Source organism: Notechis scutatus, chromosome 6 (assembly GCF_049901735.1).
Source record: "Notechis scutatus isolate UNSWTSFEM ecotype Mainland chromosome 6, rNotScu1.2, whole genome shotgun sequence".
NCBI lineage: Eukaryota > Metazoa > Chordata > Lepidosauria > Squamata > Elapidae > Notechis > Notechis scutatus.
In genome coordinates, this window is record NC_142014.1 from 39,639,026 (window position 1) to 39,663,493 (window position 24,468).

The 24,468-nt window shown below is 40.6% G+C and overlaps 1 protein-coding gene across 3 annotated transcripts in view; it reads right to left on the reverse strand.

Moving 5' to 3' along the window:
* The window catches only part of OSBPL8 (oxysterol binding protein like 8), an 83,547-nt gene that overhangs the window by 52,600 nt on the left and 6,479 nt on the right, over positions 1-24,468 (reverse strand). For 2 of the 3 annotated variants that reach the window (XM_087968017.1, XM_087968019.1), the window contains exons 2-4: positions 11,665-11,754; positions 4,939-4,981; positions 3,053-3,184 (exon numbers count right to left, since the gene is read on the reverse strand). In XM_087968017.1, coding sequence (XP_087824143.1) covers positions 3,053-3,184; positions 4,939-4,981; positions 11,665-11,706 — 217 coding nt within the window. In that variant the 5' untranslated portion in view covers positions 11,707-11,754. The remainder of the gene's footprint in view (positions 1-3,052; positions 3,185-4,938; positions 4,982-11,664; positions 11,755-24,468) is intronic. The other variant, XM_087968018.1, reaches the window with a different exon arrangement.

Sequence of the window (24,468 nt, forward strand, 5' to 3'; positions counted from 1 at the left end):
AAAGGAACATGGAATGAAGAGATATTTGGGTGTATTTTAAAAGACAGTGATAAACTGTTAGGGAAATGGTACACCCCACTTCTTAGGCGGCTTAGAGAGACAACAATTTATTTCTGCCTTAGATTTTGAAAGAATGTAAAAATTGTTAAGATAATATATTTACATTTGAGAATGTTAAAAATACAAGAATAAAGCTTTTTTACTAGAAAAATTAAACTGTAATGAAGGAAGCAATGTATGATAGCAATGCCATGTTAAGATGCCAAACAAATTTGTATGAAGAAATATTCACTGAAGGGCATATAAAGCTTCTTCACTGTCAAAATCTCACTGCAATTTGAAGAGAAATGCAGTTTTAAAGTTAACTTTTCTCTCTATTCTTGGTAGCTTTTTTTAACCAGCAACCATGGCAACTTATAAAATCTATATATAACATTCAGAAGTTTGGTGTCGCCCCAAAAAAAATCTGGTCTAGGGTTTCTCTTTTTTTTAAATACTGTCATTGGAAAAGCGTAGGGAATGCTTTTCCAAAACACATTCAATTTTTTACAGATATGCAAACATCTCTGTGGAACATTCTACTCCTGGAGATTAGAACTGCCTTTGGCTTTCCAGAAGGTATTAAAACTGGCTTTTCCTACTGGCCTGTAAGGCGGGGGGGAGCTCACTGCTGGAGGCAGCTGATGGGTTAAGAAAACCTCATCACTATCCGTCCATCTGAAAGTTCTTCTAATTTAGGTTTTAATACAGATTTAATAATACTTTAATCTAGTTTTAATATTTTAGTTATTATTTGTTTGTTTTGTAACTTAAAAGCCGCCCAAAGTCACCTTGCAAGGGATATGGATAACATAGAATAAAATTTTAAGTAATAAATAAAAATTAACAACATAAATTTGCAGAAGTGTTCCTAAGAGGATATGCACACACATGCAGAAGACCTCTGAAGGCACTTGAAGCAGCCAAGCCTTCAGGAGGCTGTCTGGACAATTAAATGATTGTCTTCAGATGGTTTATCACAGGGGTGTCAAACTGAAGGCCCGCAGGCCGAAAAAGGTCAAATGAGGTCAGATCCAGCCCACTCGGCCATCCTTGAAACTGCAAGGGGCCAGCCCACGTCGCTTCGGCCTGGGGCATACCATCCCAGTGGCTGCACGCATATACAGGCCCAATTCTCTGCTGCCACATGCAAGGCAACAAAAGTAGTCTGTGAAACTACAGTACAAAAAATAGTTCAGACCTTCCAACTTCACTAGATTTTCATGAGAAGTTTGAAGGTCTAAACTATTTTTTTAACCAGAACCCCACAGACTACTTTTGTGGCCCTGCATGCCACCGCGGCGCACCAAGCTGGAAAGCAGGTTAGTGAAGGGATGTAGTTGCCCTGGGGGTGGGGTGGGGGTTTGGCATGGATGGCCTGGCTGAAGGGCCCTCAGGTAAGACTGTGCATGGCAGGTAGGGCAGCTGTACACCCCCTGCCTTGCTTTATCCTCCATCCCCAACGCCTTGCTTCATTCTTTGCTACTTCTTCTCCTTGCTTGCCGCCATAATGGAGCAAGAAGCAGAGCAACGCACTAGTGCAGCGGCCATAAAGTGAGGAGGTGGGGGTGGAAGATGAAGCAAGGCAGGAGCTGCTCCCAACATCCCGCACTGGTTTACCTGAGTGCCCCACAGCCAGGCCATCAACATGCTGACAACTGTCTCATCTTGCGGTGGCTCCAGCAGGCGTCCAGGACCCCACATGCATCACTCAGCCTCTTGTTCCATTGCGGTGGAGAGCAAGAAGCGGGCTAGTAGCCACATTGGGTCCTGGACAGGGTTTCTGGAGCTGCTGCCACGAGCGCAGGTAGTTGGCATAACATTGATGGTCTGGCTGCAGGGCCTTCAGGTAATCTGGTGCATGGGGCAGCTCCTCACCCTCTGCCTCACTTTGTCTTCAACTCCCCCACCACCTTACTTTGTGGCCACTGCCCAGTCGGCTGCGAACACCATGGCCATGTCCCTCCTCCCCCTGAAGGACAACCACAATGGTGATCCAGCCCTCAATGAAATTGAGTTTGACACCCCTAGTTTATCAGTTACAACAAAACCATAAATAAAATGCTTCTCCAAATTATTTGCAGAAACCTGTTAATCTTCATTTATGCCAAAGAGTTCCAAATGAACTTGAATGAATTAGATATGGCAAAGTTAGGAGGCAAAATTTCCATTTAGGAAACAAAACATTCAGTATTTTGCATATATTGAAACCAAGTTTATGACTTAATGAGACTAACTTCCTTCAGTATATAATAGACTAATTTGCCCTATAGTAGGCTAAAAGAAGGTTTAACACATTTATATTTTTAAATCAGTAAGTTTTATATAATATAAGCTTTAGATTGTGACGTGTTAAAATATGCTAAATTTATAAATGATTACCAATGTAGATTCAGACAACATGACAAGTCATACTTAATCACACATAAAAGCGAAGGCTTCTGAGATCTTTCTTGTGTGCATACTGGAACAGATGAGACAAGGCTGAGTTCAGTAACGTATGGTTTTTAATGACATTTAAATTCAACTCTTACAAATAATATTTTCCTACTTTTTTCTCATTTATTGAATTTCCTACTAACTTAGGAGTTATGTATCTTGTATCTCCTTAGAAGTAACAAATGGAATGTAATTTTGTAATAAGTTTTAAAGGTGCAACATATCTATTTCCTAGTTCAACCACTACATTTCCACCTCCCAATGAAATACATATATGAAGTACACGGAAGCCTGCTGATAACTATCAAACACAGCTTAATGAACTGATATATGAAAAAGGACTTACCCACGCATTCAGAAATTTCCCATCTCCTTTATTACACAATTAAACCAAGGTACCTTTAAACCACTTTTTTTTTCAAATTACAGAAATATCTGTGCTGATTTCTGGACAAGACACAAAACTAAGTTATGGTTTATGTAACATAAAACCAATTCTCTTGAACCTGTCACATGTACAGTAAGTGTTGTAGAGCATTTTATTTGATACTATATTCAACAAAATGGCTCTTACCATGGCCTTGGCCTGGACTGAAAGAAAGTTGCTGTAATTCTTTGGTTGGTGTAAGATACCCTTCTTTGCCGTGATGCTGGCTCATTTTTCCTGGAGTAGAAGTATGAGATTCATCACTGCTTGCTACTGCAGCTGTAAAATAAACATCAAAAAATGATGAGTTACAACATTTCACTGAATATAGTAGAAACTGTCTCCACCCTAAGGAGTTTACATGATAAAATGCAACACAGAAAAAGGAAGGAAATGAAAGCTAAAGTAAAAAAGCAATAATATGTGATTCCCTCAGCTACATATTATAAAACTGGTTTGTAATGAGGCATATTGAGTAAAAAGTTTCACTGTAAAATATCAGTTTTAAAGATCATAGTTTAAGTGGGATTTGATAATGCATAATTTACTTAGAAAGGGTGAATAAAGAAGCAGTAGACTGTTAAAATGGTGTTGGAGCTCCATCAGGAAATATATAAATAGAAGGAAGGGAGAACGTAGTTTTAGAGTGTTTTGAAAATAAGACATTGATTTATGTTTGACAATGGCAAAAAAGTTACACAGAAATAATATCCATTAATATCCATTCAGAAAGTTTAGAAAGTCGAATGGTTTTGAATATTAAAGTAGAAAAATGAGATAATTTTAAATTATTTGACTGAAAAATGTTCAACATAAGGGCTACATGCTTTGTTTCTGAATTCAGCTCCTCTCCTTTCTTTTTAAATCATTGTTACAAAGACCTGATTAACTGGACATTATATCTTTTGTCTAATACTTCTGGAGAGCGTGAAAGAAGAGTAACATGGGATAACATGATATAATTGCAATGTGATTTCTTTTCATGTTATAGTGGTAACTTTTCCATTATTTTCAGGTCCAATTTAAATAATTATAAAAACATAGCATTTTAATCTTGCTTCATATCATTATTTTCTGGTATTTTTAAAACTGAATTTCCAAAAACTGAATTTCTGAAAATTATCAAGTGATATGTATACAATGTATAGTCAGCATGCACACTCAAAAATCAACTCCCTCCTTTCTGACTACAAACTCCAAACATAAGTTTCCTTAAACAATGTAATTGAGATTCTAAACAAAAAGCTACAGATTCTATAGATTTATTAATCCAAAATCTAATTCCCAAACACATATTTATTTTTGATTTTTTTAGATGTTAATCCTCTTTTTCTCTCAATGTAATTGCCTGATAATTTTTCCTTCTTCTGATATTTTACAGTCACAGTGCCCTCTAGAGATATTGTTAAAAAATGTAAGTTTTCTAATTATTAGATTGGGCTCCACAGATGGAAAATCTCACAGCTCTTGAAGCTGTCATGCCTAATATAATCCAGGAGCCCTATTTATAACAATGACTAGCAAATTAAATAGTAGAGGGGAAAATGTATTTGCAGAAAAAACAACACTCTATCGGTTTACTTTGCATAGCCTTTCCCCTTTCTTTTCAGTCTCATTCTCTCACTGCAAAGTAGTGAAAGCCGAGTATGTATACTAATTTTGGGAGTCTATGAAACAAATTACTCCAGGGAAGTAATGATTAAAGAAAAAGACTAACCATACCATTTTATTCTTTATTCTTAAATTCCCCTAAAATTATCTTGACAAGTTGCTCTTTGTATTTCACATACCAGAAAAATGATAAGTCTTGAAATGTCAGCATTTGCACAAACCTAAAAGTGTGTATGATTTATAATATTTCTCTTTACAAATGGATAAAATGATAGATAAAGCTAAGAATAATGCACAATATTATGGAAGGTGAAGCTCTGGTGTGAATTATTAAATTTGCTAATAATTTGCTAATAATATGAAATGAAAGTATGGCCCTATGGAAAAAAATAGCTTTCACTGTTCCTGCAGAAACTACTTACTTGAAGTTCCTTGCCATTCTTTGATCTCACCATGATGCTGGAGCTACAGTGCAATTGAATACGGAGAATGGCAAACAAAAGTATCCAGGCCAAAAGGAAAAGAGGAGGAGGAACACAGCAGAAAAAAAAGAAAGAAAAGAAAAGAACAAGGAAAATAGCAGGTTAATTTAAAACTAAAAATATAACATGCATATCAAATTTGATTGTTTTTTTAAAAATACTTAGCTTCATAATTAGAGGAACTAATTTTTTTTTTAAGAAAGCATAGGCAAATATATTTAGCAAAGCTATTGTAATTATTAACTTGCTATTGTAACAGTAAGACTAATACTATCTGGAAATTCATATTTTTTCTAAAATTCTTTTAATTTATTCATCAGATAATATTCCTGCTCCAAGTTTTACCTGCCACAGGAAATTAGGAATGAAGTATGGCTATACTTATTTTTAGAAACTTGAAAGAAAATACTTCATCAAGAGATGAAGTTAAAAGTACATCCAATATATATTAAAAATGAATGAATGAAAACAAACACTTTAACTTCAGTTTAATAACAACCAACTTGCTATTTGTATTTATTTTTCTGTTGCACCAAATTCAGCAAGTGAAGATGGAAATATTATAGATTGAATAATTAAATTACAAGCAAGACAGAGAAAATGGAAGCAAAACACAAGCCATTAAACAGAAATCTTCCAAACCCTACAATCTTATGTATGGAGAAAGAGACACTTTTCAGTTAACACCAACCACAAAATACAAACCCCAAAATCTGAAAAGGAATTTCCTTGTGAATTTCCAATATGCACTATATGTTGAGTGGGTTGTCAAAGAAAGAGAAACTGATAGCTGAAGGAAAAGATAAGCAACCTTGTTAACTTTCAAATAACTTATTTTAAGCATTCCATAAGGAGGAAATAGGATTTGGCAACATGCTCCATAAATCAAAAGAAAATAATCTTCCTTGCAAACAGGGCTAGCTGGAGATTGGGTAAAATGAGGCAGCTTACCTTACAGTTAATGCTGATAATATGAAAATGTACATGCCACATAGTTCAATCTGCACTCCAAGCTATCCTATCCTTCAGGCGCCTTGGAGAATATTGTCAGTAGTGAATTAAGATTCTACTGCTAACACAGATAGTCCTTGAGTTACAAATGTAATGGAGCCTTCCCATTCCATTTGTAACCAGAGGATTCGTGGGAGTGAATCTTGTACTTTGAACGTGATCACTCCCTCTTTTCGCCCACATATTCTCTAACTGAATGTGAGGCTCATTAAGTGCACATGAGGTATCTTGGAGTGGAGACGCCATGTGGGGGGGACTAGTGATCAAACAAGTTATCTACTTCAGACCATCCAAGGTTTCTTCCAACCCACAGATACATCTCCTTCTCCTGGGGTCCCCACAATTGCTTCCACCCCCCCATCTTGCTGCGCGGGGTGACTTACTTTATGAAGAGCTGTCTCCTTTCCAGCCTGTTTCTTCACCTGCTTCCCGCTCTCTCATCAGCAAAGGGCTTGACGAGGCATTTTTCATCACTGAAGGCCTTGTCAAGTAGATCGCCAGCGAGAAAGAAGGCCTCCTTTCAGGGAAAGTCTGAAGGACTGAAGCCTTCCCTTCGTTTGCAAATGGCCAGGCGTCAATTTGCAAAGAATAGAGTCCTAAAGTGCAAGATCACACGAGATCAGTAACACAAGATCTCATGGTACTTATCTCACATGATATTGCAGTATATTAGGCCTCTATTCTCTGTGGAGAGAAGCCTGAAGCAATGAAACAGGCAAAGAAAGTGAGACAGGGAGGAGATCTTTGCAAGGTAAATGAGTCTCCACAGGCAAAGTGCCTGTGAAGACACAGCTGGGGGGGGGGGGGAAATAGGTGGGGCGAATATTGCAGAACCTCTGCAGTTGTTTGTAAGGACAAACAACTGCCATGGTGGTGCAATATTCATAATTTCGGGAATTGTTCATAAACGCTAGGAGACGCTAATCGTGTAACTTTGAATATTCGATACGGGAACGCTTGTAACCCGGGGATTACCTGTATATTCAATTTTAAATGAAATTGGGAGATTGAAAAAGAGTAAGGAGGACACAGAATTTAGAACAAACATGGATAGCTGGATGGATAGATGAAGTAAAGCCAAGATGCAAAAAAGTTATTGGAATACAGTGAACCAAAAGGCTAACGTGGTGAACTAAAGTTAGATTATAGGTAGTCTTCACTTAATGACCAGTCATTTTATGAATGGCCTCACTTAACAACTGCCATATTCATTGAACAAAAAGACTGTTTTGGGTTTTTCTCACATAGGGAAAAAATTAACTGGAGAGGAGGCTATATAGAAAATAGAAATGGCTGCCAAAAAAAAAAAAAAAAAAGCCTGAGCAGTTCTCTCTCCCTGACAGTCCTCTGCTGAAACTGACAACTTGCACGGACTACTAGGGCTGGGATGTGGGCGGGCAGCAAGAGGGACAAGGAGCAGAAATAGGAAACACAGCGAACTGTACTGAATTAATTTTTAACAGCTTTTGTTTCAATAATGTTAAAAACATGAATAATGTAGAGTTACTACATAACCTGAATTTTCTGTACAGAATGTTCAACTTCTGACTATGTTAGCCTTTTTTTTATTCTGTTCAATGATTTTCATTACTTGCAGATCCTTTTCATTTTCAGGTTTAGAGTATAGCAGTTTGTTGAAGTTCTTTCCTCCAGTTTTAAAACAATGCTCACCTTCCAGCTTCCCTAAATATACAGTCATGTGAAAAAGAAAGAATACTCTCTTTGAATTCTATGGTTTGTGTATCAGGACATAGTAAAAATCATCTGGTCCTTAACAGTTCTTAAAAGTAGGTAAATACAACCTCAGATGAACAATATATAACATATTACACCATGTCATCATTTATTGTACAAAAATAAAGCCAAAATGGAGAAATAATTTTTTCACAGGACTGTATATTCAGCATAAATAACTAAGTAAATAATAAATAATTTACAAAACTGCCTTCAAATATTTATTTTAGCCTAATAGGTATCTTAGTTACAGCTAATTTTATCAACTCTAGTGATTATTTGAGGTTCCATATAAGAAATACTCTATTTTATTAGTAAAAACCATCTCCATAAGAATATGTTACCTCCCATGTTGGTGTCTTGAATAACTTTTCAGCCATGATAAGACGTGATATATCTGTAAACCTTCTCATTTGAGATATGACTGTCATCATTTAAGGAAAAGTAAACAAAACTTTTCACTAAATTTTCTCCAACTTTAACTTCGTGATCCGATACCAAGTACAATGGATACTTTCCTATCCTATTATAAATCTCCCATAAAAATTATGACTATTGAAGATTCCCTTCGTATTTAATAGTAGATGACATCATTATTTATAAATATTATTTAAAAACATTATTTATAAATATTGAAGCTATAAAAAGATTGTTTGATTTATTCAACCGGATTCCAATTAAAATATGCTCAAATTCTAGATAATTTAAGATTTTTAAAAAGAAATTTTGCAAGTTTGCAATATAAGTACATAGTTTGAGATTTCTTGAGTTAAATCTCAAGTGTCACTATTAGTTAGAGACTTTTATCCTCACTGACAAAGCTATGATTTATCAGTTGTCATCCCATCCAAAAAATAAACCCCTGGAACTTCCTACAGTTCATATTCAGATTTAATTCTAGTCTAAACTACTGAAAACACATTCTACGCAACACAGTACTGGAAGACAGATCAAGAAATGCTAAGCTTAAGAGAGATAGGTAATTAGAGCATATAATAGTGATCCGATACCAAGTACAATGGATATCTTCTGATCCTTACTCTACCTCTATTTTGATGGAAACAGTTCCAAAAGGGTATCCTGGTGGGCAGCATTTGACAGTGAAATGTTACAATAAAGAGTAACCTTTTATCCATTGAGCATCCCTGAAATTTTCCCATAGCTTCTACTTTGGAATCAGATCAAAAGTAAATTTGAAATCCACGAAGGAGGCAATGGGTACCTTTGGTGGGTAAAATGTATTTTTCAACTGAATAGTGCAGGTCTAAGGCTGAATAGTTCCCTCTAAATCTCATCTGTTCTTCAACAAGAATATTTTCACTTTAGACCCAATCCAATAATTCAAATTAAGATATGTCGCATGATGTGTAGCTTGATTATATTAAGCAAATTACTAGGACTAAAATTAACAGGGTTATTGTACTCATATTATACAAATCTTACCCAAAAGAGGAATGTTTGTCATCAGCCCAATTTCACTAACATACCTTCATGTAGCTACTTTTTTCTGCTCTTATGGATAAAATTAAAGCACTGTGCATTCAAGACACTGTTTAACAGTTTAACGCTGTTTAGCAGTTTCTACTAATAACTTATATGTTACACACACACACACACGCACACACACACACACATTTCATGTTTCTAAACTGCCAATCTCCCTCAAGACAGAGTTCTGGGTAGTGTAAGCAGTGGTGGGATTCAAATAATTTAACTGTGCCCTAATGAATGGATGGGCATGCCTGGGTAGATATGTGACAGGGTGGGCATGGCCAACTTGGTTGGTCTCACCCTTAGGAAATTTTTCTTTAGTCCAATTCACAATAAAATAGCACTGTTCCAATATTTAGAATAGAATAACAGAGTTTGAAGGGACCTTGCAGGTCTTCTAGTCCAACCCCCTGCTTAGGCAGGAAACTCAACATCACTTCAGACAAATGGTTATCCAATCTCTTCTTAAAAACTTCCAGTGTTGGAGCATTTACAACTTCTGGAGGCAAGTTGTTCCACTGATTGTTCTGACTGTCAGGAAATTTGAGGGGCTCCAAAAATAATGAGGAAGTCAATCTATTTTCCAAAGCACCAAAAGGCACAACAAGAAATGGATGGAAACTAACCAAAGAGAGAAGCAACCTAGGACTAAGGAAAAATTTCCTAAGGGTGAGACCAATCAACCAATGGAATAGCTTGTCTTCAGAAGTTGTGGGTGCTCCATCACTAGAGGTCTTTAAAAAGAGTGAGGAAAGTACACCCCAAAAAGACAGTGCCAGGAACCACTAAAACAATGCAGAAAACTTAAAAACAGCCATTCCTCAGCCATTAGCCACTCATGCTAACTGAAAGCCTGGGCATGCTGCGAAAAGCCATTAACCCTTCCAACTCTATTATCCTATGTTCTCTATGTTCTAAATTGGATGCTTCACAGCAGAAGCAATATAGCCGGCTGGATCACACATGCATTAAATTTACAGCCTGTATTATCAAGCTGCATCATTGTCCCCTCCTGTATCTTTTCCCCCAGGAAGAAACAAGAAGTAGACAACACTGGAGCAGCTATAAAAGGTCTTGGGGAAATCCAGGGAGTATCAGCTGATCACAGAAGTGTTACTTAATACTCTTTATAATGGAAATGTTAATCCCATCCCTAGATGGTGATTGATGTTTTCCGGCCCTGTACCAGCTGCATTCCAGCTGCAACTGTTAAGTGGTTCTTGGCTGTCTTCCCAGAGCTATTAAGTGAATGGAGACAGACAGACAGATAGACAGACAGGTTCTCCCAACTACATAAGAAATTAACTAACAGTTCAGGCGAACCAGTGAAAACTGGCTGAATCCCACCTGTGGTATACAGTGTAATCAACATATAAAGTAGCATATAAATATTAGAATACTAAAATTAATTTAAGATTTTTTAAATTATAAAATTATAACATCATAAAATTTCAAAGAAATAAATTCCATGATGGCCATTTAACATTAGTTAATAAAGACAGAGGGAATGCTTGAATGGTCCTTTGTGGACCTCCCCCCGCAAGCTCACAGAGCCACTTTTTGACCCTGTTACGAAAGGCCAGGAAAGTGGGAGCCAGCATCTTCCTAGACCACACCAGTCAAAAATTTTTACTGACAAGGTCTGCAGCATATACTATTCCTACCTGATTGAATGTGACAGGCTGATGTGACAGGGCGAAGCCGATTCCATAAGCAGCCTGGCTCCATGCCATGTAGGGCTTTATAAGTGATGACCAACACCTTGAATTGGTCCTGGAAGCAAACTGGCACTCAGTGCAGTTTGCAGGGCAAGGGTGTTGTTACATGTACCCTTCTATGAGCATCCAATGTAATTCTCACGGCCTCATTCTGTATGCTGAAGGTTCTGGATACTTTTCAAGGGCAGCCCCATGCAGAGCTTGTTGAAACAATCCAATATATTTTGATATTAAAAATAACTGATTTTTTTTGTAAATCTACATATGCTTTGATATGTTTTAGCCTGAATAAGATTAGAGGGTTCTTTACCCTACTAGACAGTCTTGACTTCTGGAGACCAAATGAACAAATCCCTGTAGTTTTCTTTAGCAATGTTGTTTTAAGAGCTTTGCCACCACTTCCTATGCCCCAAAGAGAGAGTTCAGCCCAAAGTTCCTAAGGATTAGAAATCACAGTCTTCAGGTTTCCACATCAATATCTGTAATCACCATATCAAACTAGCTTTCTTAATACTTTATTCATTTTAAGGTTTTAAATAAACTTACTGAAGGATGAACAGTACGTTTAAAAAGGGGCATGAGACTGCTTATCTAAAAGTAGGTTAAAATTAATCATGAAAAGGAATATAGTTTTGTACACATGCATATATTTTAGGAAATTCCTTCTCTATGGATGTATTATTTGACAACTATTTTGTATAAAATTACTCACCGAAGCTCTATCAGAGTCCCCTTCAAATGAAGCAATTTCCATCCTGTGGCCACAGCTTTTTTCCCCATCAAAGTACTTTCATTCTTCAGTCTATCAAAAAAAAAAAAAAAAAAAAAGAGGAGGGAGGAATAATTATGAAGTATTTGATAGAAAAAATGGAACTTCTTTGAAGGATAATGGTGTAAGAGATACCTCCTAAAAAAATGCAGGAATATAACAAGATTTCCTTTAAAAAGGCAATGATAGGACAATGCGAATAACATTTATTTTCTAATTGGGAAGACAATTAACATGCTTTTGTTTTGGAACGTGTATAATTTTTCAATGCTAGAGCTTGCTGCTTCTGTTGAAGGGCCCAATTAGATTAGTAAAATGAATTGCCTGCATATCACCAAAGTTTGGTGTCAAAACTGCAAGCCATCAATGCAGGAGGCAGATGGTTGCCTTTCACCACTTCATTTTTTTTTCTTTTCTCTCTTCCCACATGCACATATACAACATCCAATTTCCTGCCTGCCTCTGAATTATAACAAACATGTTCTAAGGCATTAAGTAGAAAATGCTATTTTAAAGGGCAGATGAGGAAGTTAAAAGGGACTATTGCTTTTGGATGGTGAGTTCTAATCCTACCCTCAGAGAGAGAGCTTAAAATCCAAAGAGATTCTGATTTATTTGGCAGCATAAAATCAATCAGGGTGAGTCCCTCTTCTTACATGAATCTTTTTCCTGATTTATTACACTTTATCCTAAAAGAAGTAAAAATAAATAGGATGTGTTGACGTATTCCCCATTAGAAGAATGAGCGCACTCAGGGAAACGTAGTGAGAGTGGTGAGGAATAACACACAACCAGCATACAGATACACTGAATAGTAAAATGTAGGTTTTACTTCCTGTAAATGGGTAAACAAAGTCCAACAAACAGTCCAAATCATACACGGTTAAAGCAGGTAGTATTCAATACAATCAGTCCAGGGATATCCAAAAACAAAGTCCAGTATCATAAACAAAGTTCAGTAAATGGAGTTTGCTAACAGTTTGCAAGACTCACAGCAATTTCAGCAGAACTACGATCAGGCAAAAGGCGATAGGAAAAATGCAAGAAGATACAAACTAGGTTTCTTATGGCCTTCGGAGGAACCTCAGCCAATCACAATTACAGCACTCTCTTAAAGATACAACAGTATTAAATAACTATCCTGGTTTATATATTGCCAACCCAACTGTTAGGTGACTTATTCCTAACAGGATGATTTTAACAAAAGGTTAAAAGCCCAAGAACTACACATTCCTGGAAGCAATGTATCTCTTTTTATGTTGCAGATCCATTTCTGGGTATTTATGGGTATGTCCCCAATTGGTCATCTTATTTATTAAGGCAATATCCTGTGCAAATTTACTTAGGATTAAATCCACTGAGTTATAAAGGAATTAATACTGAAACATAGGATTCAACTGCCCAGCTGCAGTGCATATGTGCTTCAAATCCTATAGTAGTAAAATTTCCTCCAGAATAAACATATATCAAAACTGTATTTGCAAAGGAAGGAAGATGATGGTGCTTAAATGGCTTCTGCTAGGCAGTAATAGTGAGGAAAAAAAATCAAATTTAATTTTGCTACATTAAGCCATTATTTCTGATTATACTGCAGGTCATGTTTATGCATGCCATGTTATTATCATTTCTAAGTAAAGGAAGCTTTCTAAGTCAGGGGTCCCCAACCACTGGTCCGCGGACCGGTACCGAAAAAGGTTGGGGATCACTGTTCTAAGTGACATCAGTGATTCTGCTGCATAATTTTCAACTTCATAATATTAAAGGGTCATCCTCATCATATGCATATTTTAGCTTGTCTTTTGATTAGACCTAATACATATTTATGTCATGATAACATTTTATAGATATGGATAATCATTTACAAGATGGTAATTGCAGACAGTACAGCACAGGTGAAAAAAGGGAAACAAATTCTAGTGCTATAATTGGGGCATCCATTTCTGTAAAATTTAAATAATCTTAATATATAAATTTGTATAAATAAAGCAAGCAGAAGTTTCATTTTATTACCATACTAGGATTCTATTGCAAGTGTTTTATCTCCTAATTAGGGGTTCTGGAATTTTTTTGTTGCTGGCCTGAAAAGGTTTAAAAACCCTTGTTCTAAATCCAAAACAATGCCCTCATCTTCAGCAATTTAAAATGTGTGGACTTCATGCTGGTTGGAAAACTCTGGGAGTTGAGGTCTTAAAGTTGTTGAGGTTGGAAAATATTGTTCTGAAATATTAACAGTAAATGTAACAATTAAACAGAAGAAGGGAAGCAAGGACACACAGAAATCAGAAAACCTCCTGCAGTAATCCATCTACTTACATATACTTCTTTTCACACAATATTACAATTAAACTTGGTAAAATGTTTAGAACTACCAGTTTTCCCCATATAATTAATTATAAAAAGGAAAAGGAATAAATGAAACAAGTTTGTTTTTCCATAACAATTATTTCTCTCATGCTCTTCCCAACTCTTCTTATATTAATACTAGGAATGATTTCTGTGATATAAAGGAATAAAATAAATGCCTTCATAGCACATAATGCAACAACAAAAACTTGAGCAAAAAGTCATTCAGTAACACTTCCTTTGTTAACTTGCTATTTCAATTTTGAGCATCCTGTTTACTGACTTCAAAAGTTGACTGTGCTATCTGCAGTCATAGGAAACTGAAACATATGGCATTCTCTGTATGAAACTATGTAATACCAAACAGCATTTAATATACTTCACTATAAACATATTTTGCATGACTCATGTTGATCATATTTAGTACTACAGCATATTTTCACCCCAAACTTTTTAAAGCAATATCCAAAAGGAAATTATGTTACATAAACTGTTTCATATGGCACTCATGGTGAAAAGACAAATCTCAGAAGGAAATCACTGCACGGCACATAAACAAAAACCTGCTTCTGCCCATCTGAGTAGATTAAATTGAGTATAGATTAAAAACAGACTACAGTAATACATTTCTTAGGAGCAGATCAATAAGTATGCAACTATGCATCTTTTTTCATAGGTAGTTCCCTTCCCAACTAAAAGTAGATAACTACTACAGTTGCAGTTGAGATATCAGCCTCTTAATCCAATACAGCAATAATAAAAACAAATATTTTCTCGTCTTTTGAAAATCTGGCCACATAAATTTGCCCATATAAAAAAGCTAGGTGCTGTCTTTTGTTCAAGTAATTTCTGTAAGTTCTCTAACTATGTCAACTAACTCAGAGTTCACTTGGTGCTTATACTTCCTACCTGCTAACAAAACTAAATTATATTGTAAAGCGGCAGATCATTCAAAATGCACACTGTATCCCATTGGTGGGGGGACACAAACTAACAAATGATCAGTCATTAAGCTTGTTGAATAGACCACAGCTGTAAACGTTTAGTGATTTTGTTTAGATAAAAAATTGCTAATACTGTATATTCTTTGATTAAATGGGAAATAATCATGTATATATTCTCCTTTGTGTAATTACAAGAGTCTAGGCAAGGATTAACTTAGTCTCCTCGCAGATTGGACTGAGTCTGTCAAAGCTGCTTTAGCTCCGCCTTTGTTGCCGACTTTCCCCAGCTTTCAATTCAGTCTCTCAGCCAGGACTGATGTGTCATTTAGCCTCTCATAGTTTCGATTTCACAGTGTGTGTGTTTTCACATAATTGGAAGGAATAGGTCAGTGCTGCAGATTTTTTTGTTCCACTGCTGGAACTACCTGAGGAGAAGCAGCACACAGGGCTGCAGCTGCCCCAGCCGCTCTTAGCACAGCGCTGGGACTTCGACGTGCAGGCCACAGCCTCATGGTTAGCAGTGAACGCAAATTGGCAGGAGACATTGGCCCGCTCAACAGCTGGTCAGCCTTCACTCAGGCCTCTAGTGCCAGCGCTGGGGGAAGTGACCCAGTGCTGAGGAACAGGATCAAACGGCGCAGCCTCAGTCGACCTCGGAGGGCCTGGGCCTCATCAATCAGGGCTTGAACAGCTTCCTGGTCTCTCTTCCGACATGAAGTGCTTAGCACGAGCCCGCTGAAGGCCAGAAGGACAGGATTCCAATAGGGCGTGGTCGGAGAGCTAGCTAAAGGCTTAGCAGGGCCACAAGCAGGCCAGAAGACCAGGTAAGGAGAATCATCAGGGCACAAGTGTGCCTGGGGCTTGTGGGGCTGCAACTTCCACCTCACTCTCCCGCCCCTCTCCTTCTTGGCACGGGTCTCCCTGCCCTTCAAGTCAAAATGTCAGAGGCTCATACTTCCAGCAAAACCCTGAGGGAGGGCAGCTACAGCCCCACAAATTCCAAAGGAGCTCCAGGAGCAGAGCAGCTAAAAAGGCTCCAGCCCCCAAGAAGGCCTCCAAAACTGAGGAAAAGGATGCTATGAGACATCAGAACGCCTTGGAGAAGCAGCTGGAAAAAAATCAGAGAGCTGCAGGTGGGCAGAGTAGAAGATCACCTCCATCGGGTGACTCAGCCTTTGCCCTCCAGGCCAGTGGCCTACACCAGCCACTCAAAATGGCCGCCCACCATGTGCGCCGGTCCTAAAGAGGCTTCTCTGCCTTCCTCACTCCTTAGGCTATCTACTGGCCCTGAGCAATCGGAAACTTACTGAACTGCAATCAGCTGAGAGGTGGTGAAGCAAGGCTCTGAAAATCAGCTGTAGAGCGTCAAACAGAAAAAAACGCTGTGGGAACCGTGTGGGAAGCTCATGGAGCATTCCCCGAGCTCGCAGCTTCCCAGGAGGCGCTGCCGAAGCCTTGACGCCGCAGGCGAGTGGATCCCCGCTCTCCTCGTGGCACAGCTCAACCGGAGCCCCAGGAGCTGTGTCGCAGTATTCTTCCTGCTGCTCGCTGCCTGATCTATATATATATTGTGCTTTTAAACTCCTAATTCCTATCCAGAGACATGAGCTCTTCTTGACAAGAAAGCTGAGTCAAAAGCTTTTTTTATACAGTGGCAGACTCGGCTCTGACATCAGAGAGAGGAGTCATACCCATCCTGGACTCTCGTCGCAGCGTGGATGAGAACGTTGGTTTTACCTGATATGTTCATTCTCTTTGATGGTGAGAGAGTCCCAGCCCTGCCCTGGGTATGTCTGGTCTGGGGCGAGGGTTGGGGGGGGGACGACAGATGAGTTTTTGTTCTTGTTCCACTTACAAAGGACGTCCTGTCATGTGACTTCACCAAAAGCTGGAGAAAGCCAGCAACAGAGGCGGAGCTAAAGCAGCTTTGACAGACTCAATCAGTGAGACTAAGTTGCCTGGACTCTCTCACCACCAAAGAGAATGAACGTATCAGATAAGTCCAATGTTCTTTTTCTTGAAAAAATTCACTGTGTGGGAGAAAGGATTTATTTTATCTCTGTAGCATATCTAAAACAAATAATCCTAATTATGAAAGTAGGCATTACAAATGTTCCATACAATATTGTGTATGGGCAACTCTGCTCCATGTGAATTGAATAGTAACAGTCTTCAGTATGGAGCCTACTCTGCTTATGTAAACTCATTTCTTTATCATGAAGACCACTAATCCATACACATTTATAAAATAAACAAACAATAATAAATTTAAAATGCAAATAATAACTTTGATAAATTACAAAATCTATTAAAATCGATCTGCATATGCATAATTCCCAATTCAAATAGTAATTCTAGAAGCTTGACTACCTAATCAATATCCAGGGAACAGTTGAATATTTTACTATGCAATTTTGTAGAATTCTGTTGTATTCTACAACATCACAATTTAAGAGAAGTATCTCTTAAATAAATTCTATTAGTGGTCACTACATCACAAGTTAAGAGAATTATCTTGATAATTCATATGGACATAGATGTTTTACAAGAGAAAAAATGTCTTGTTATAATAAGACTGATATGTTACTATTATCAAGAAGTTGAGAGGTCAGAAAATATCTATAACTACCACAAACTAGTTGCTGATCAAATCATTTATTGACTAACAATACCTAATCAAAAAATAACAGTTCCAAGTCTATTTTTATGACTGTCAGCAGCACAGCAAATTGCACCAACTCCCAAGTAAATAGTCATAGTTTATGCAATCTCATTACCACAGGTTGCCATATTGCTTACATTAAAAACAAACAGTTCTCTAAAATCTGATGTATGACACATACTGAATGCTTGGAACAAATAAGCTTAATTTTAAGATTAGTACTGTATATTACGTATTTTCTGAATATGCAGATTTCTCTTTCTTAGAAATCTTGAGATTCTCTGAGAACTGACTTTCTATTAATTATGGAAAAAAGATGAAAACAAATCTTTGACACTACATTCTTCTCTTTTCTCTTCATTATGGATAATTACAAAAACATTCTTCAGTGTTCCTTCAAACTGAGGCTGAAATAGTACACATTTTCATTGGGAACAGATAGCCTGTCAGATGAAGGTTTATTGTAGAACAAAACATGTAGAATTATGACGTTATTAATATTACATATTCACAGAATGAGAAACAGAGATCCACAGTATCTTGAATATGTTGCTACAATGATAGGGTTACTTAACCACCTACCTAGTAGGTTATTGACAACAGTACATTGACTTGCATGATAATCTTTAAATTAGAAAACAGAATGAGCGTGTTTTGAGTAAGACAGGGCTTGAGTAAGACCTTATGCAACATTAACCAGAATTTAAGAAAAGCGACTGTCACTGTGTTCTTACTGTTTAGCACAAAACATAGTAGGTGGTTTTGATATATCTAAGTCTGATAACTTAGTTGTTTCTTTTATTAAACACATTATATGAAAGTCTTGGTTCAACAAAGCTATGATATATGGTAAAGATAAAATGGCATTAATAGATCCATCTGCTGACAAATGAAAATGAAGATATGTAAGAATAAATGCTACTGAGAATGAATGAGCAAAAAAATGGAAAAGAAAAAATAGATATTAGAAATGGTAGAAAATATTTGTAGCTTGGGTGGTAAATGGGCGTTGGTAAATTTATCTGTGAACGTCCTTTCTATCTATGCTGCGAGAGAGCCCAGGATGGGTGGACTCCTTCTTATGATGTCATTAAGCTGGGTCTGTACTTGTATATATAAAAAGCCAGCCCCGGGAGAATCCCCAGCTTTGGCGAAGATACTTGACAGACTGAAAAAGTGTCTCTGAAAGCAAACAATCCAATACATTAACATGCCTTACCATCTCCGGACGAACCAAGGGAGGGGCTGAGCTCTCTCGCAGCATAGATAGAAAGGGGATTCACAGGCAAATTTACCAACGCCCATTCTCCTCCATGCTGCAGCGAGAGCCCAGGATGGGACATACCAAAGCTTGCATGTCCACCGGTGGGTCCTCGTCCGGCCAATCACTCCGACGTTGGAACCACTCGCTGAAGAACCTGTCTGCCGAAGGCCGCCGTCGCCGAAGCAAAGAATCCAGATGGTAGTGTCTGATGAAGGGAGACGGGGATGTCCACGTGGCCTCTCTGCAAATCTCTTCCAAGGATGCCTGGGTAGCCCAAGCGGCTGAAGTGGTCGTACTTCTGGTAGAGTGCACTGTTAGACCACGGGGTACCGGAAGAGCCACCGCTTTGTAGGCTTGTGCGATGCATGTCCTGACCCACCTGCTAATAGTAGGGGAAGAAGCCTTGCTCCCCAAGTGAGAAGGTGAAAAGGAGACAAACATGGCTCCTCTCTTTCTAAAAGGGAAAGTGCGCTTGATGTAAATTCTAAGAGCCCTTCTGACATCTAGAGTATGCCACTTGCGCTCTAAGTCATGGTGTGGAAGGGGACAGAAGTCAGGTAACACAATGTCTTGGGACCGGTGGAACCAAGTGTTAACCTTTGGGATAAAGGAGGGGTCCAGACAGAGAACAACCCTATCATTGTGAAAGACGCAAAGATCCTGCCTGATAGAAAGGGTGGCCAGTTCTGACACCCTTCTGGCTGAAGTGATAGAAACGAGAAAAACTACCTTCAGAGTTAGGAATTGGAGAGACACTGTTCTAAGGGGTTCAAAGGCGGGCTTCGTAAGGGCATTAAGAACCAAGTGAAGGTCCCATGAAGGATACCTGTGCACCACAGGAGGGTGTAGTTTGGAAGCCCCTTTCAAAAATCTCCTGACCGAGGGGTGATGGGACAAGGAAGGAAGCGAATCCCATGAAAGAACTGAGGAGACAGCTGATACCTGGCGACGTAAGGTATTGGGGGCTAAACCTTTCTCCAAGCCATCCTGGAGGAATCTAAGAACCTCTGCCAACTGGCCCAAGGAAAGAGAGATACCCTCCTTGAGGCACCATTGGGAGAAAACCCTCCAGGTGGCATCATAGAGGTGCCTCGTAGAGGTTTGCGAGACGCCTGGATGGTGAGGATAACCTTCTCTGGGAGATTAGCCTCCCTTAGCTGCTGCCGCTCAAGCGCCACACGGTCAGCTTCAGCCACTGGGGCTCCGGATGGATTGGGGCCCCTTGGTGCAGGGAGATGGGCCGGGATCCTCCGATGGGAAGCCACAGACAGGTTGACCAGGTCCGTAAACCAGGGCCTCCTTGGCCAATAGGGTGCCAGGAGAATTAGCTCTGCTCGTTCCAGCAAGAGCTTCCATATGACTGCCGGAATGATGGGAAGAGGGGTAAAGGCATAGAGGAGACCCGCAGGGCATTTGCAACGAAGAGCATTGGTCCCCTCCGCTCCCTGGCAATGAAACCTGGTGAAGAATCTGTTGACTTGGGCATTATGAGGAGTGGAGAAGAGATCCACCTCCGGAGTTCCGAATCTAAGGGAAAGATCCCTGAATAGGGACAGAGGAATGGACCATTCTGCCTGGTCGACTAAACTGCTCAGCCAGTCGGCTTGGGAATTGTTGACTCCGGAAATGTGATCCACTGAGATCGACAGCAGGTGTTTCTCTGCCCATAACCCCAAACATTCTGCCTCCCTCATAAGTGCCTTGGATCTCGTTTCCCCCCGTCTGTTGACATGTGGTTTTGCGGCCATATTGTCCATCAACACGAGAACATGGGAGCTGGTCACTGAGGCTCTGAAATGCTTGAGAGCCAGAGAGATAGCTCTGAGCTCTAACCAATTTATGGGATGGGTGCTGTCTGATCTGGACCAAACCCCTTGAGCTATCTGACCCTCCATATGGGAGCCCCAACCCAGAAGGCTGGCATCTGTGGTGATTACTAGCCTGTCTGGTTCCTTGAATTGGAGCCCCTTCCAGAGGGACGGGGAGAACCACCAATTGAGGGACCACCGAGCCTGTTGAGAGAGCAGGACCTTGATTGACGAATCGCTGGTTCCTGCTCGTTGAAAGGAGAGCAGGAACCATTGGAGTGATCGGGAGTGAAGCTGTGCCCACGGGACGATGCCAATACAGGAGACCATCTTCCCCAGTAGTTTGGACAGCAGCGACAGTGGAACAGTCTGTTGTTGTTGAATCTGGCTGATGATCTCTGCAAGGCTTTTTCCACAATCTGGAGACAGGAAAACCTGGCACAAAGTCGTGTCGATGACTGCTCCCAAGTGTAACAGTTTGGTCGTGGGTGAGAGATGGCTCTTCTTGGTGTTGATGGAAAACCCGTGGCTTTGGAGGCAAGACAGGGTAATTTGTAAGTCCCGACGGGCCGAGTGGATGGAGGAGGACAGTATCAACATGTTGTCCAAGTAGCATTGGATCCTCACTGGAACAGAATGGAGTGAAGCCACCAATGCTGCTAGAAACTTTGTGAAGACCCTTGGAGCCGATGAGACCGAAGGGAAGGGCTTGATACTGGAAGTGGGCATTCTGGTAACAGAAACGGAGAAACTGGCAATGATGAGGCCAGATAGGGATGTGGCGGTAAGCCTCCGTGAGATCAATGGAAGAGAGGAGGTCGTCCTCCCGAACACTCTCTAAGAGAGAATGCAGTGTCTGCATTTTAAATCGCCTGTATTTGACAAATTGATTGAGAAATTTTAGGTCAAGGATGGCTCGCCACCCCCCCAAGGCTTTGGGAACAACAAAAAGATGAGAGTAAAATCCATGTCCCCATTGTAAGGTAGGAACTGGTTGAATAGCCCTTATGTTGAGTAGGTGTTGAATGGCCGAATTCATAACGGCTCTCTTTGAAGTGTCCCGTGAAATGGGACAAATCAAAAAAAATTCTGGGGTGACGATAGAAATTCCAATTGTAGCCCTGACCTAACAGTGTTGAGCACCCAGGCATCCATTGTTGACTCCTCCCATTTGGAGGCACAGAAGGCTAAGTGACCTCCGATGGGTGCGGAGAACAAGGTATTACTTAGAGCGACAGAAGGCATGACCCCCTCCCCCCGAAAGGGCCGTTTACCAGCAGAAGGTTGTTGTCTGCCAGGGGGTTCTTGACGTTGGTCTTGGCGCTGAGAATATACCCTCTGTGGCCAAGGAAACCGGGAGGTGGACTCCACCCGAAAGGCAGGTGGCTGATAAGGAGCTGGGCGATAGTCAGCTTTTTTCCCTGAGGAAGAAAGAATTTTACGTTTATCTCTGGTCTCAATGAGATACGGCTCTAGAGCCTAGCTGAAAAGCTTGTCTCCTGTGCAGGGAGCAGAGGCCAGCTTCCATTTGCAGCGTGACTCCGCCTGCCAATTTCGGAGCCACAGAAGCCTTGCCACCGAAGATGCTATGGCCCTTGATGCAAATTTGGAGGAATTGAGGGTGGCATCCGCAGTGAATTCCGCTGCTGCTATAATTTTGTTAAGGTCCTGATGAGACCTGATGTCAGAGGCAGGCAATCGATCCTGCAGTTGGTGCAGCCATCGTAGAGATGCCCTCAGGAAAAACGATGTAGCAGTCGAAGCCCGAACAGCCCACGCAGCTGCTTGGTGGTTGCGCTTGAGGGTCTGTTCGGAATGCTTGTCCTCTGGCTTAAGGACATCCTCTGGCTCGGTGTGAGTGCCAGAAGAGGAGAATGATGCCACAACCAGAGTGTCTACTGAGGGCACTGCAAGGGCGTTGGCTAGGGATGTGCTAACATTGTAAAACCGATTGTCCAAAGATGATGGACGAGGACCTGCCGAAGGGGAAGCACACTGCTCCTTGACCTTATCGAGAAACAAAAGGGGAGAAGGCAAAACCTCTGTGTGTACTACTGGCTTGGAGAAGAGCGAGTCTCCTTGCCCGGAGGGTTCCCTTGTGGTTCCTCAGGTGACAGCTTGGCAGTGACCAGGGCCTTGCTAAGTAGGGGTTTAAAGAGGGCTGGTTTAAAGACTAATCCAGAGGAGGGCTGGTCTGGACGAGAGTCTTCTTCCTCTGAAAGACTGCGATCACAGATTTCACCCTCTTCATGCTCTGTGTTCGGATAGTCCTCTTCCCCTTCATACTCCTCCCATTCTGCCTGTGAAGAATGGACCCTGAGGTCCTGAGGAAATCTCGTTGCGGAGGTAAGGAATCCATAAACTGAGAAGGGAGAATGGCCTGAACCCTTTCCAGAGGCTGAAGAATGTTGAAAGCCTTCAGCCAATCCCTGCCTAATGGCTAAGGAAACAACATCTTGGATCTCCCTGGGCCTGTTATCAAAGGAAGTGGAGGGCCAAAGGCCAGCTGCTGTGGGCATGAAGGTGGGTTCCAGCCTGAACTGGGAGGTCTGAACTCTGGAGGGAAGAGAGGGAGTATAGGGCCCAGAAGTTTGCTGGAAATATGGCCCAGACCTGCTAAAATCCTGAGGTTGTTCCTCAAATGCCTCAGGGGACCAGACCGGGGGTGTGTTTCTCTGGAAACCCTGATGTTTGGCTGAGAAACTTGTTGCAGTTGCCCTCTCATTTGTTGAATAGTCTTGTTAAATTGTTTCTCTAGAGCTGCATGTCTGCGTTTCTCTGCCTTCACTCAGCCTGAGTTGTCTTCTTAGGGGCTAGAGCCTTAGCTCCGATTTTTGCAGCCACTTCCCTCTGAGCAGTACGTTGTCTGCGTCTTTTCCTTTTAGTGGGTTGGAGGGCCTGTTCCACTGGGGGGGGGGACTCTGCATGAGCACTGTCCTGATCCATTTTAAATAAGCAAGGCTCAAGCGTTGAGAGAATGGCTCTCAAAAGTGCTTAAGAATGGCAGAGGCTGGAATTGGGTCTTTGGAGCCCTGAAAATGGCCACCAGGCCACTTAAAATGGCCTCTCACCTCGTGTCAGAAGAGACTGCACTGAAAGATGGCCGTTGCTCATTGATGGCTCCAAGAAGTGAATTTCGCTTCTTAGGCTATTGCAAGCCCCGAGCGATCAGATCAGCCAGAGAAGGAAGAGATGCCTCCCACGCGATCAGCTGGCTGGCTCTGTTATCAGTTTTGCCGATCAGTTTTACGATCGGACAAACTGCGGCTATGGGGAAGGTCTCAGGCGCTTCCCTGCTTGCCTAGCAGCACTTGGGAAAATGTTTATCCCAATGTTGCAGAAGAACGGGGCCCCGCTCTCCTGAAGTTGCAGCTGCCCAGATCCCCAGGAGCTGATTGAAGCAAGGGCAGCTTCTGTAGAAAATCACTGAATAAAGCTAACGCTTTCAGAGACACAGCTTGTGACTTAAAGAAGCTGAGTCAAAACTGGGGATTCTCCCGGGGCTGGCTTTTTATATATACAAGTACAGACCCAGCTTAATGACATCATAGGAAGGAGTCTACCCATCCTGGGCTCTCGCTGCAGCATGGAGGAGCATGTTGGTGGTTTGTTCTCCAAGCTTCTTGTTCAGTTTCTGAACATTTCGTCACCAGGCTAGGTAATATCATCAGTGGAACTTTGGCTTAAGTGTCACTTCAGTCCTGTTCTCCTTTTATATGTCTTATA